The sequence below is a fragment of the Punica granatum genome, chromosome 5 (assembly GCF_007655135.1).
Source record: "Punica granatum isolate Tunisia-2019 chromosome 5, ASM765513v2, whole genome shotgun sequence".
Taxonomy (NCBI): Eukaryota; Viridiplantae; Streptophyta; class Magnoliopsida; order Myrtales; family Lythraceae; genus Punica; species Punica granatum.
Genome location: NC_045131.1, coordinates 4,810,142 through 4,823,148, shown reverse-complemented (window position 1 = coordinate 4,823,148; position 13,007 = coordinate 4,810,142). Strand labels below are relative to the sequence as shown.

General features: G+C 44.6%; 5 protein-coding genes across 7 annotated transcripts; 3 read left to right on the top strand and 2 right to left on the bottom strand.

The window, feature by feature from the left end:
• Positions 1–157: 157 nt before the first annotated feature.
• LOC116209608 (ras-related protein Rab7-like) lies at positions 158–2,554 on the top strand. Its single transcript, XM_031543302.1, has 7 exons — positions 158–551; positions 667–693; positions 892–991; positions 1,383–1,529; positions 1,687–1,767; positions 1,862–2,007; positions 2,265–2,554. The coding sequence occupies exons 1-7, from the start codon at positions 469–471 to the stop codon at positions 2,326–2,328; spliced, it is 648 nt and encodes a 215-aa protein (XP_031399162.1). The 5' UTR covers positions 158–468; the 3' UTR covers positions 2,329–2,554.
• A 514-nt stretch (positions 2,555–3,068) lies between these two features.
• On the top strand, positions 3,069–5,009 carry LOC116209610 (iron-sulfur assembly protein IscA, chloroplastic). Of its 3 annotated transcripts, none has more exons than XM_031543304.1 (3): positions 3,069–3,346; positions 3,735–3,947; positions 4,567–5,009. In XM_031543304.1, exons 1-3 carry the CDS (start codon positions 3,187–3,189, stop codon positions 4,707–4,709), a joined length of 516 nt encoding a protein of 171 aa, XP_031399164.1. In that variant the 5' UTR covers positions 3,069–3,186; the 3' UTR covers positions 4,710–5,009. The 3 variants fall into 3 exon arrangements, with proteins under 3 accessions (XP_031399164.1, XP_031399165.1, XP_031399163.1); XM_031543305.1 differs by having other exon boundaries at positions 3,071–3,346; positions 3,738–3,947; XM_031543303.1 differs by having other exon boundaries at positions 3,092–3,346; positions 3,729–3,947.
• Positions 5,010–5,424: 415 nt separating this feature from the next.
• On the top strand, positions 5,425–7,565 carry LOC116209606 (violaxanthin de-epoxidase, chloroplastic). Its single transcript, XM_031543300.1, has 2 exons — positions 5,425–5,864; positions 6,040–7,565. Exons 1-2 carry the CDS (start codon positions 5,547–5,549, stop codon positions 7,342–7,344), a joined length of 1,623 nt encoding a protein of 540 aa, XP_031399160.1. The 5' UTR covers positions 5,425–5,546; the 3' UTR covers positions 7,345–7,565.
• A 27-nt stretch (positions 7,566–7,592) lies between these two features.
• LOC116209605 (pentatricopeptide repeat-containing protein At4g39530) lies at positions 7,593–10,891 on the bottom strand. Its single transcript, XM_031543299.1, has one exon. It carries the CDS (start codon positions 10,721–10,723, stop codon positions 8,186–8,188), a length of 2,538 nt encoding a protein of 845 aa, XP_031399159.1. The 5' UTR covers positions 10,724–10,891; the 3' UTR covers positions 7,593–8,185.
• Positions 10,892–10,946: 55 nt separating this feature from the next.
• Positions 10,947–12,921, bottom strand: LOC116209607 (glucan endo-1,3-beta-glucosidase 8). The gene is made up of 2 exons (XM_031543301.1): positions 12,337–12,921; positions 10,947–12,232 (listed from the first exon to the last, which is right to left on the bottom strand). The coding sequence occupies exons 1-2, from the start codon at positions 12,657–12,659 to the stop codon at positions 11,116–11,118; spliced, it is 1,440 nt and encodes a 479-aa protein (XP_031399161.1). The 5' UTR covers positions 12,660–12,921; the 3' UTR covers positions 10,947–11,115.
• Positions 12,922–13,007: the final 86 nt, after the last annotated feature.

The following is a 13,007-nucleotide window of genomic DNA, read 5'->3' as shown; positions in this document are numbered from 1 at the left end:
TAGAGGCCGACACGACAACGGCCAGGGGAGTCAACGGGAGACAACTCCGATCATCAGTTTCCTTCGGCTTTAAAAGTCTTCACAAGAAATTAGGGAAAATAAAGGGCAGCTGCGCTGGCAAGAGACACCGTTAAGTGTTAGTTGTCAAAAACATGGAACTCACATGCACGCATGTCATGTCCCCTCCCTCCCCTTTTCCATCATTTCAATTCAAAGTCCCCACCAAAAATTTATTTATAACCCCAAATAAAATTTTAAAAAAAAGAAAAAAATACGAAGAAGCATACGAAGGATCAAGAACAGCCTCGAGCAACAGCAAAAGATCAACCTTTTATCCCTTTTACCAATCATTGATTAACAATCTGTGTTTTTCAAAGCTTCTTGTCTTTTTGAGACATACCCAGAAGAGAAGGAGCAGAGGATCATCCGAGAGGAACAGATCAATTGGGTTCTCTGTGTGTTTGATTGATGATGGATGATGATAACAATGCTTCATCCAGCACCTTCAGGAGAAGAACCTTGCTTAAGGTCATTGTCTTGGGTGACAGCGGGTACGACATACATTCGATACGATACGATCTCCGTCTCCCTCTCTTTCTCCGTATCTGTCTATCTGTAGTCTGTTTCTAAGACATGTCCTGTTTCTGTCTGGTGATTTTCTGTCAGGGTTGGGAAGACATCTTTGATGAATCAGTATCCTTGAAAGCATTGGCATTAGCTTTTTGTGTTTGCTCCCGGTTTCGGTTCATTGATTCTTTGTAGCTAACAGCAGAGCTACGTTTTGATGTACTTCGGTGAGGCTTATGGCCTATTCGGGATCGTTCGAGTGTATATATGTAGTGTCTTTGCCATTCTGTGTTCGGTCGGTTGGATCATTAACCATGAATACAGATACGTGTACAACAGGTTTACCCAACAGTACAAGGCCACCATCGGAGCTGATTTTGTCACCAGGGAACTCCAGATTGATGACAAATTGGTCACCTTGCAGGTACTAAAGATATTTCAACTTATCTTACCGCCGTCTGCTCATAATAATAAGCTTTAAGCACTCGGAATAAATTAAAATGCCAATGCCTTAATCTGCGATATTATGTTTCACATCTGTTTGTAGACTGGTTATTCGAATTCGTGGGACTGTTTGCGGTCGGTAGTGAGACGTCGTGATTCCATCTGTGGAGTTTTGTACTGATGTCGATATTGTGATTCTTTGTTGCAAGTGATATATAAGGACGTTAACTGATCTGCCTCATCCTTGTGGCCTGTATACATGAGAATCAATTCACACAAGTTCAGAACCATGACCAAAGTCCGATTCTCGTCCCAATTTTGAACCAGACGACATTTTTATGATCTCAAGTTCGTGTTTTTAAATGTGACAGATTTGGGACACCGCAGGGCAGGAGAGGTTTCAAAGTCTCGGGGCAGCGTTCTACAGAGGAGCTGATTGCTGTGTCATGGTGTACGATGTGAATGTGTCGAAGTCATTTGAATCACTTAACAACTGGCATGCGGAGTTCCTAAAGCAGGTACTGCCTCGATAGGAGTTTAATGCCTTCTGTTCGGTGCTGTTTAAATCGATTGCCCGAACTAGATCATGTTGAATATTTATGTTCGTTCAGTGAACTCATGTTTCAGCATAATCATTTTCCTACTAACATCATCCAAACGTTTCAACATTTGCAGGCAGATCCAGCTGATTCTGATACGTTTCCATTCATATTGCTCGGGAACAAAGTCGATGTTGATGGAGGGCACAGTCGTGTGGTACGTAACCTCAAATCTCAACGAATTGCGAGCAATATAACTATTTTCTTAAGGAAATGTCCGCGGTATTATCGATGACGACTTCTGTTTGCAGGTGTCCGAGAAGAGAGCAAGAGAGTGGTGTGCTTCAAAAAGGAACCTTCCTTACTTCGAAACCTCGGCTAAAGAGAACATAAATGTCGAGGAAGCATTCCTTTGTGTTGCTCAGATAGCACTCTCAAGTGATCAACAACCGGACATGTAAGCCTTGCCATGGTTCTTTCCTTTTGGCCGAGCATACCAGTTCGGTTTACGGTCTCAAACAATCTTCTTTATATATTAACGGTCTCTCCCATTTGATACCAAATAATTTTAATTTTTTATTACAAATGAGGTGCATATAAATTTACTGACTAGATACCGTTTTTTCCAAGACGTATCTCGTATCATATTCTTCTGAGTTCCGACCAAGTCGAGTCAGTTATTCGAAACTAATTGGGAATTTCATTTTGTTGCAGTTATTATCCAGGAATATCAGAATCTGTTTCTGATTTAGAACAAAGAGGGGGCTGTGCATGCTGAAACTTCAAACGGATTGACTTGTTCTGCTTTCTTCAATTTCCTCTGCCTAATTTTTTAAAATTATTTTAGGGATATTTTTTTCCATGACTGGTCTACAATTGATTGTATAGCTATAAAATTTGATTTTTGCTTTTGTACCTTTTGAAATTTTCTTTGGAAAGGATGAGATTAGATTGCAAAGAAATAATCTCATATATTGACTTGACAACATTGGGGTCGTTCACAATGTTTTTTCTTCTCTTCCTACTGGTAACATGGCCGAAAAATAAATCACGGATTCCAAGACTACATCGAGATTTGAGTTACTATCGTGTTTAAACGACTGTATCTCCTATGAATCCATAACAACAACATATTATATTATCGACCCGATTACGAGAGGTTTTTTAGTTGAGAGAGACGAGTGAATCTATGATTAAAACCATCAAGTATAATAAGATCATTTTCATTAAATTATGTTTTTGTGAACTTTTTTTTCTTTTTAGCTTCATCTTTTTCTTTTCATTTTTTGGAATTTGATGCCGATAGTGGGCCGGTATAAAGCCCAGATGCCTCGGCCCAAATAATTACAGGCCTCACATAATTTAAAAAATAATAATTTAAAATGGTAGCTGCAGAACCGCTGCTCTAGATCTTTTCCCACCCAATGAGACAGAGCGTCTACAGCCGTTAATTAAGGTTGACTCGGTTTGATTTATCAACGGCTCAGATCTCTCGGTCGCACGTGCGGGCCTTCTCCTCCTCCTACGTGGCTCCGGAGCTCTACGGAACTTGAACAGAGACGAGAGCCTTCCTCCATTTCTTCTTCTTTGGTCGTCGTCTTCCTTCTTCTTCCTTCTTCTTCCTCTGCAAATCAGAATGGCTATCTCTGCAATCACCGCCGGCAGCCGCCCTCAGCTCCTCAGCCTTCGAGGCAGATGTTTGCAGCCATCCTCAAGCTCGGCGGTTTCACTTCGATTTTCAAATTCCAGCCTCAGTCGGCGGAAACCCTTGTCGATTCGATCGGCCGCCATTCCTGGTAATCATAATGTGTGATTGTGATTTAACTTTGTGAAGTTGCGTATCTTTGGACTTAGCTGCTTCGGTTCAATCTTTTCTTATGCGTATATGATCGAGCTTTGGCGCGTTTAGAAGGTATGGGATTCGTTCTGTGGGATTCATTGGAATGAAGAAAATAAATTAAATTTTGAGTGAAATTATCAGTATTATGATTATTTTACAGCAAATATGGATTTCCATTTTCATGTTGAGAAAGCATAACGAGTTATTCATTGATGTTATGTTAATTGTTATGAACTTGTGATGATAAATCTATGAAATGTTTAGCTGACATATTCAGATGATTTGGATTATTATCCCTTTTAATGAATATGTATATGATGATTGATGTTCGATTTTAGCCGCAGCAGCATCCGAAGGGATCAAGCCGGCGATTTCCCTCACGGATAGCGCCCTAAAACACCTGAACAAGATGAGGTCAGAGCGCAAAGAGGATTTGTACTTAAGGATTGGTGTGAAGCAGGGAGGATGCTCTGGCATGTCTTATACGATGGAGTTCGAGAACAGAGCGAGCACAAGACCCGATGATTCCGTGATTGAATACAACGGGTTTGTCATCGGTAGGCACTACCCTATCATTTTGCGTTGGCTGGTCATATCTTGGCATTCGCTTTGATAAGAGGTCTTCATTTTGTTTAAATTACGTTTCCTTTGAGTTTGATGACTAGTGTTCAAGAGTCTTTTGGTTATAACTATGCGTAATTTATGCAAGAAGAAGTAAAGGTTGTCATAATAAGGATCTGTAGGCGAGATATTGACCTTGAGTGTCATTAAGTTTTTTGAAGTAGATACATGCCAAGTTTATATGCTTCGATGCGCTAATCACCACCTTATGCTGCACTGCTTATATCGTAACGAATAAATGTAAACCGATTTCTGTCTTGATTGTTGGGGTAAAAGATCTGCAAAAGGAAAGTTTCCGAGCTTGCTGGAATGGTACTTTTGGTTAGGTTTTGGGTCTTCTAGTTATTGGGAGCTTTTGTATTTTCTTGGCTGTCTCACTCCTAATGTTATCAAATCAACAAGTCCTCAACAATAAAGGAACATGTAAAATCTGCTAAAGCGAGTTCTTTTGCCATGCTTGTCCGGGATGTTTCTTACTGTGATCTTTTTAGACAAATGATATTGAGTTCGACGATATAATTCTTCGAGCTTATTGCTCGTGTTTGTTTCCTGCAGTATGTGACCCGAAGAGCCTTCTCTTCATGTTTGGGATGCAATTGGACTTCAGTGATGCTCTAATCGGTGGAGGTTTCAACTTCAAGAACCCAAATGCTACCCAAACGTGTGGCTGTGGCAAATCTTTTGCTGCAGAGATGTGAAAAACAAAGACTATTGCCTGTACAAAACATGGCTGAATCTTTTAGAAAAACATAGATAGCATTCTGTAATATCCGATGCCGATGATCCTGGTCATTAAGTTTCCGCACTGCTGTTCTATGCACTAGAGTAAAACTTATCAGAATGAGAGGAGATGTGGATTCACGATACTATGCAGGCCCTCTTAGTGAGAAGGCCATTTGATATCATGCTCATGCCATTTCGACCGATCCGTTGACTTGCAGTGTGTTGATGGATCACAACATGAATACTTTCATATCGGACTGAATTGACTAATCTTATGGGAGGTGCTGTGTTATCTTTGAGTTCAAATTAATCACGGACGGGATTGCTCGACGATCAATCCATACAGTTCTTTCCAGTTCTTGCTTTTTTTTTTTGTAATATATTAATTTTGGATCGATTACCTATCCAAAAAGGAAGAAGTAATATTTTCTATTATAAATAGAACAAAGGTTAATAAAGAAAAGTTGAACAACATGGTGTGGTGCTTTTAAAAAAAAAAAAACATTTTGGGTTTTAATCTTATAAATAAAGAAAATTCATGATTTAAAAGATTTTTATTTCTTAGAGGTGTAATTTGGCTCAAAATCAATTAATTGGGCCTTCGGTCAGTGGTCACTGGGTGCACGCCGGAAAAATAAAATAATATATATGTATATATATATATATATATATAAAGAAAAACAGGCAATGGGAGGAAAGAGACGGTCGTCCGTTACCTTCCACCCGACGGAAGTTAACGAAGCAAACCTCTTTCGATAAGTTCTGATAGCTCACTGTCCCTCTGTTGTCTGTTGGACTTGACAACTCTCGACATGTCTCTGGAAGCTCCCAGCTGGAGCGCCTGCTTGCACTCGAACCGACGGTCGGTCCCCAACTCCGCTGCCCTCTCCGCCAGTCCACTGCCCTTCCAACTACGCCGGCCCAGAGCTGCCCGTTTTCCAGCTCCCCTGTTCTTCCGCCGTGATGCTGCTTCCCGCGTTATAGAGGCAACGACCCGGGCGGTCCTGGAAACAAAGGAGAATGCGGCGACGGAGTCGAGAAGTTCGCCGGTGAGAATAGTGGCTGTTGTTGGAGAAGGCAGCGTCAGCCCTCTGAAACATGCGCCGTGGTCGGAGGTCATGCTCCACACCGTAAGCTTCTTCTGGGCACCAAAATGTGATCTTTTCGCTTTGTGTCATTCTTCCCTCAATTGCCTTCTCATTCACAGGCTTTAGCCATTGATTCTTGAGAATTCTTTTGGTCTGTTTTGGGGCTGAATCATGAAGCTTGTCGGCAAATTGTTGAAATTTTGATGGTATTGAGCAGGCAACTAGGATGAAATGGGTAAATGAAGAGTTTGAAATGCGGGTTTTTTCCGATGCTTCATGCCGAACCAGTGATCAACCAGCAGCGGAAACCCTCCGTGATGAATTAACTCAGGCAGATATATTGATCAACGTCGCTGTAACAAATCAAGAATCAGTTGAGTGGATTCAGAACAACAGTGGAAGCATCCCGAACGTAATCTCCTTTGACTCGTCCGCGAGACTGACTAGCAAGCTCGGTGGATCGGTCATCGACACCTCAACCCAAGGCAACTTCTTCGCCAAGCTCGTGGAACCCAAAGAACCGATGGAAATTGTAAAAACAGTGTCGGAGGCTTGGGCTCGGAACAACTCGGATGACATAAGGTTTTGTCTGCTGGTGATAATCAATGCTTACATACGGCCTGTCCCGATCCTCAAAAACCTGAGATCAAAAGGGTTCTCTACTTTGAACTGCATGGTTAAGAACTGCGGGCCGCAGATACTGAATTGCCTGCTGGACCCGAACTGCCGGAAAGCCCTCCAGTGCTTGAACAATTGCAGCCCGGTGGATCAGGTGTGCAATTACCGGTGTATCGCATCTTATGAAAGCCCGAACTTGGAGGCATTTTCCCTGTGCGTCTTGCAGAAGAATAACTGCCTCGGGTTGGATGCAGAGATCCCAAAATTGCCATCGGTGCCCCCGATGGTCACTTTCCGTGGGGAAGAGATGTCTCTTGAACTTGCCGAAGATCTCTTCGTGGGTTGGTTGGGAAAGTTGGATTGGAGCTGGCGGGTTGTTGCAGGTCAAAATCCAGCATACGACCAATTCCCGTGTCAGTACCAGCTTTTCTACCGGGGCAAGGCTAAAGGGTCATTTTGGTACGAGCCCGTGTTCCAGGTTAGGACCCTAGAGGGGAAGCTGGTATGGAGGAGGAGGAAGTACCGGGTTAAACGGGCCACAATCCCAGGGACATTCTTCTTCAGTGTCTTAGACAACGGAGTGACCTCAAATGAGTTTTGGACCATTGTTGATGTGGCGGATGATCTTAGCTGGGGATTGTTCCACTACAGCGGAGCAGCTCGGGCAGCAGGGCAGTCTTACACCGGTGCAGTGCTCGTGAGCCCCGATGGGCAGTACCCGGATGAGAAGCAGCGAGAGAGGCTAGCTTCAGCAATGGAGAAGTGTGGGATAAAGGAGTGGGAGCTGTTCAATGTGGATAACTGCTCTTGTGTGGATCCTCCTCTGGGAATTCCTGAGGGCTCGAGGTTGCATTCAGCTATTAAAGTTGAAGATCAGAAGTGGGTTTATTCTCAAACGGGCTAATTGAAGACAGATTCACACATATCAGTCTTTAAAACGATATCATAGTATAGTATAGGATGTTTGAATCTGTTAGGTTGATGAAGAAAATGTACCAAAGGAGGTTCCTAGAAGAGGAAGTAAGGGCTAATAGGATTCATCTGTAAAGCTCATATAATTATTCTACCTCAGAAATGATTATTTGGAATTCGAAATCGTGAATGGCAAAGTAATTTTACGTAACACTCGTGTATGTGACGTAGGATTCACAAGAAGTTCCGCATGTGTCTTGATGTTGTCTGATTGATATAGACTATTGGACTATGATCATAATGAACGCTTGAAATTTCGGCATCCTGGAAATACAGATTTCTTTTGAACAGGTAAGCATGACAATGCAATGAATGCTCGGGCCCTCAAGATGTCGAAAACAAGTGGAACAATGGAAGCAAGAGCGGTGTGTTGCTATCTCCAGTATAATCATTGGGGCGAACAAAATTGCTGCGCCCAGGCCATTGTCTTTGTACAGCGACAGGACCTCGCCATATTGCGTGACATGATCATCAGTGCTGGTCTGCTTCCAACAAGGATAAGGATGATGAACAGACTGACTTCTGCTTCAATAAGCATCAGCCTGCAGCTTTTGATTCTTTTGTCCTTTCAGCTCGTAAACACGGTAAAATTTTTCAAATCAGTAAAGAACGGGCTCCGTTGCCTTTGATGGAAGCAAAATCCATCTTCTGAGATTCGTAGCTCACGTTTTGTTAGAGTTTCAGTTAAATTCTGAAAGATCTCCCCACTTCTTTCTGATATAAATCAACCTCATCTAGACGGTCTTCAAATGATCTATAAAGCTCAGATCTCTTCAACCATTCATGACAAGATCGGCACCGGCGTCGGCTGTATACCGGATCTCTCTCATTTGGAGTTGCAAGTCGTCCAAAACGGAATAAATGGCATCTGCCTTTGAGTGGTTCTGATCCCGAGAAAGGAACACACTAACCTCATTGCTAAGCTCAATCCAACTCTGCCCTGGTTCTTTCGCAACTCCGTTATTGTCCATTCTCTTCCTCGCCTTCTTCACATCGACCCACATGGCCTTCGATGCGAAAATATTTGAGAGCAGAGTGTAGGACCCACTGTCCATCGGATCCAGAGAGATCGCCTTCTCAGCGGCATATTTCCCCATCTCGAGATTTCCTGCATCCCTGCAAGCACTCAACAAGGCCCTCCATATTATCGGCGCTGGTTCAATTGGCATTTTCTCAATAAACTCCTTGGCTTCCAATAAATTTCCAGCTCTTCCGTAAAGAGAGACCATACAAGCATAGTGTTCTGTTCCCGGTTCAACCCTGAAGTGGGACATTGAGTTGAAGAGCCGTACCCCATCTTCCATGAGCCCTGCATGGCTACAAGCTGAGAGAACGCCCACATAGGTCACGTAGTTTGGTCTTACTCCTTCCTTTACCATCGATTCAAACACCTCCAGAGCTGCCCAAGCCTCCCCATTATTTGCATAGCTATGGATCATAGAGTTCCAACAAATAGTATCTCTGCGGGAACCACAATTGAATGCCCTACGAGCTTCATTTAAGCTTCCACACTTGGAGTACATGTCCACGAGTGCATTGGTGACAAAAGGGTCATCACATAAGCGCAATTTAATCAGCTGGCCGTGGAAGATTTGGCCATTTTTAAGAATCGCCAAATTGCTTGATGCTGTGATTAGGGCAGCGAAGGTGAATCCATTTGGCTTTTCGTTCGATTTCTGCAGATCTTGGTAGAGTCTGAGAGCCTCCTCGTTCTCCATCTGATTTGTGTACCCAAAGAACATCGCATTCCAAACAACGATATCTCTCTCAGTCATTTGGTCGAATACTAGTCTTGCATCCCTGACACAGCAGGACTTAGAATAAACATCTATCAATGAACTTGCTGAGAATAGGTCGAGGGAAACTCCATACTTAATCATTAGTCCATGAATTTGCCTGCTAAGTTCTAAGGCAGACAGAGTAGCCGAAGCCCTGAGGATGCTGACAAAAGACAATGGGCTTGGAGAGAGGAAGCCTAGAACCCTCATCTCATGGAAAATATCCAGCGCCTCGTGGAGCTCTTCCTGCCCTGCATAACCCTCAATCATTGCATTGTAGGATACAAGATTCCGATCATCAGCCATTGAATCGAATACTCTCCTTGCCTTGACTAAGCAACCGCACTTAGCATACATATCGATTAGGCCATTCCTAACAAAAGTATTGCGATCAAGATATGACTTGATCGTGTATGAGTGGACCTCGGTACCCAGTTCTAGTGCTTTAAGTGACCCACAGGAGGTGAGAATACTCGTACAAGCAAACACATCGGGCCTCTGTTTCAATCTCACCATCTCACGGAACAGATTCATAGCCTCTCGATCGTATGAATTCTGCATATAGCCAGCAATCATAGTTGTCCAAGAAATCAAATTTTTGTCATCTCTCATCTCATTGAACAGCTTACGAGCTGTACTCACTCTTCCACACTTTGTGTAGAAATCTATCAACACATTGACAACAGAAACATCCATCTCCTCTCCTCGTCTCAACACATGGGCATGAATCTGCTTCCCACCTTCAATGAACTCGAGCGCAGAGCAAGAGCTCAGAACGCTAGAAAGGACATACTTGTCAGGGACCCCATTTGCGTCCCTATCTCTCACAAGTCTTAAAAATAACTCTAAGGAAACTTCACTTCTTCCGATTCTTGCGTATCCAGTTATAATCGAGGTCCAAGTCACCGCGGTTTTATTCGCTAACCCATCAAAAACTGATCTTGCCATATTGATATCCCCGCTCTTCGCATATAAATCAACAAGTGCCGTCCCCACATAAACATCCTGACCAAAACCCGACTTAACAACAGCTCCATGAAGTTGAGTGCCCTCATCCAAACCACCCAATTGGGTACATGCGCGAATTGCGCTAGCAAGAACATACTCATTCAGGCTCCTGATGGAACTCCTCCGAAATTCGAGAAAGGCAGTCAGAGCCTCTTCATTAAGATTATGCCGGGCATACATTGAAATTGCTGAAGACCAAGTAACCGAGTTCCTCTCGGACATTTGATCGAGCACGTTTCTCGCATCTCCTAAATGCCCGGAACGGGAATAACAGTGCAGCAGTATATTTCCAAGCAAAACGTCAGACTGGAGCCCCCACACGAAAATTTGCGCGTGGAGCTTCTTGTATCGGCTAATGGGGTCTCCAGAGACGGTTGATTGCAAGAGATTGGTGAGATCCTGCCTTTTGGGGCGAAAATCCGGAACAGGAAGAAATTGGGTTGGTGAAGAGGAGAATTTCTTGCTCTCGGTGATTAAACCATAGCAGATCCTCGAATCGGGTCTGAAAGGGCTGTAGTTTCTCATTCAACTTACGGGAAAAGCTCCCTATGCCTATGGCTCAGATTTTCGGCAGCAATTCCTCTGCGTTTGAATTTGAAGTCAATCTGAGAAACCCTAATTTTGCAATCAAACTACCAACCCGGCCATATTCAGGCGGGAAACTACCGAACTTGGAACCGTTTACAGTCATATAACTGAAGATATCTATTGGGCCTCGGAAAAGCCCACTAGTTACTCGGGACTAATATTCGAGGGAACGACCTCCTCTGCAGTCGTGAATGTGTTATGTACAACATTAGTCTGCTGTCTTCGTGAATGTGTTATGTACTACATAATGTCTAAAGCAAGAAGCCGTGATCCGTGTTTTATCGTGTACGGATGTTGAGACATGACCTGTCAGCGGTGCAGGAATGCTTTTACATCGACTGAGACGAAGTGATTAGGAACATTAGTCCGATGATGAGACTGCTGACTGCACTAACAAAGCCGGAGCGAAGCCTCACCCCGCCACTCACAATCATGATCGGGAACAGGCAACTCCCTTGGGACGCATTGTGGGTCACAACCTTTGCCATCCCATTGAAGCCGCAGGTCTCAATGTCTTGGTCATTTGTCTGAAAGTACATGTTGAAGGCATATGAGATGTTCCCGAGGTAGTCCAGGTTGTTGCATGATGATTCGTACACGAGGCTCGTGCAATCTGCCCGGGAACACGCGTAGTTCATGTTGGCCCCAACAGCGTCCTTGTCATGAGCCTTGTTCGGGTCGACCACGCACCACTGCTTGGTCTGGTACTCGACCCCCTTGGCCCCAACGGGCATCTTGTCCTGCCCCTTCGCTGTGAAGTCCATCGGGAATTTCGGCTGCCCGTCGTACCTAAAGATCCCCCAGTGCCGCTCGAACATCCCTGGGGCGATGCTCTTCATGTCCTCGTCGAGGAGACTGAATAGGTAGACTTCTATTTGGCCCGGCCTCTGCGGGGTCCCCTCGTTCGAGGCCATTTTCTTCAGGAACCCGTCGTAGAACCTCTTGGCCAACTTCACATTGGCATTCTTGTCCCCGTCGGTTGGCCAGCCGACTTCTCCTACGACAACCTTCATTTCGGAGTACCCAGCCTTCTTCAGGGCCCAGAGGAGGGTGTCGTAGTTAGCGTCGAACACGTTAGCGTACTCGGTTCCCTCATCGGTGATTGAGCCCCCATTGTTGTCGCAGAATGCGAAATCGAATGGGAAGTGGGAGTTGCCGTGCAGGCTGAGGAACGGGTAGATGTTCACCAGGAAAGGGGATTTCTGTTCATGCTGGTACTGGATCATATCCTTCATTATGCTCTTTATGTCGCTGCGGAAATTACCGTCGGAGGGCTTGTTCGAGGGGGACTCGTAAACGTCAGCATTGTGCGGCACCGTGGCTTTTATGTCCCCGTGACCTGCATCATTGAGCGCCTTCTGGATGTTCTTCAGCGCCGGCAACGTCGTTTCCAGGTTTGAACCATTGTAACTCGTCAAGAAAGGCTCATTTCCGACCGCTACATACCTACGAAAAGATGAGGAAAAGAAGCTCGTCAACATTAATGATACGATCTAACCATTTGATGATGCGATGAGATACGCCTCCCAAAGCAGGGACCCGTCACGTACCTGATTTTGACATTGCTGTTCTTGGTGACATTCTCCTTGACCCAGTCCCTGGCGCTCTCGTAATCATCAGCCATCTTGGCGAGCTGGTCATTGGGGATTCCGAGCATGACCTCGATGGTCGTCCCAGCCAATGCACTAACCGTCCGGGAATCCGCGTCGAACAGCTTCACCTTGTTGATCCCATTGTCCTTGAGCATCTGCACCACGAGGCTCGCCTTCAAGGGGTGGGAGGTTATCGAGCCCCAATTCACACCGATCCCATGCGCCAAGCTGACCAAGAGGAGAGCGGCCCAGGCCCCAACGAGGAACCGGGGTCGGGCCATGGCCGATCCGCTTCGGGGTCGGGTCCTGTGGGTGGGGTGCGAGAACTGAATGTTTATTTAATTTCCGCTCTGTCGATTTATCGGAATCGGAATTGGCAAAAGAGCATGAAGAGAATGGAGGGAAGAGTTGTTTTGTTTGTTGAGAGGGAGAGTCGGGGATGGATGGCAATGAGTGAGTTTAGAGACTCTGTGAGGTTTCCTTTGTGAAACGTTTGCATGTGTTCTTGGGACATGCCATTGGTTTCTTTATAGGTAAAGAGGCTTTAACAAAATCAACCGCTCGTTGTCAAAATCAACCGCTCGTTGTCTATTAATAGAAAAATGGAGAGGAAAGAGGAGAAAAAAAAA

Coding starts and splice junctions, on each gene's coding strand:
- LOC116209608 (XM_031543302.1), top strand. CDS start 469: ATGATGGATGATGATAACAATGCTTCATCCAGCACCTTCAGGAGAAGA. Junction 992..1,382: donor ACAAATTGGTCACCTTGCAG/GTACTAAAGATA, acceptor TAAATGTGACAG/ATTTGGGACACCGCAGGGCA. Junction 1,530..1,686: donor ATGCGGAGTTCCTAAAGCAG/GTACTGCCTCGA, acceptor CAACATTTGCAG/GCAGATCCAGCTGATTCTGA.
- LOC116209610 (XM_031543303.1), top strand. CDS start 3,187: ATGGCTATCTCTGCAATCACCGCCGGCAGCCGCCCTCAGCTCCTCAGC. Junction 3,347..3,728: donor TCGATCGGCCGCCATTCCTG/GTAATCATAATG, acceptor GTTCGATTTTAG/CCGCAGCAGCATCCGAAGGG. Junction 3,948..4,566: donor ATACAACGGGTTTGTCATCG/GTAGGCACTACC, acceptor TGTTTCCTGCAG/TATGTGACCCGAAGAGCCTT.
- LOC116209606 (XM_031543300.1), top strand. CDS start 5,547: ATGTCTCTGGAAGCTCCCAGCTGGAGCGCCTGCTTGCACTCGAACCGA. Junction 5,865..6,039: donor CGGAGGTCATGCTCCACACC/GTAAGCTTCTTC, acceptor GGTATTGAGCAG/GCAACTAGGATGAAATGGGT.
- LOC116209605 (XM_031543299.1), bottom strand. CDS start 10,723: ATGAGAAACTACAGCCCTTTCAGACCCGATTCGAGGATCTGCTATGGT.
- LOC116209607 (XM_031543301.1), bottom strand. CDS start 12,659: ATGGCCCGACCCCGGTTCCTCGTTGGGGCCTGGGCCGCTCTCCTCTTG. Junction 12,233..12,336: donor AACAGCAATGTCAAAATCAG/GTACGTGACGGG, acceptor ATCTTTTCGTAG/GTATGTAGCGGTCGGAAATG.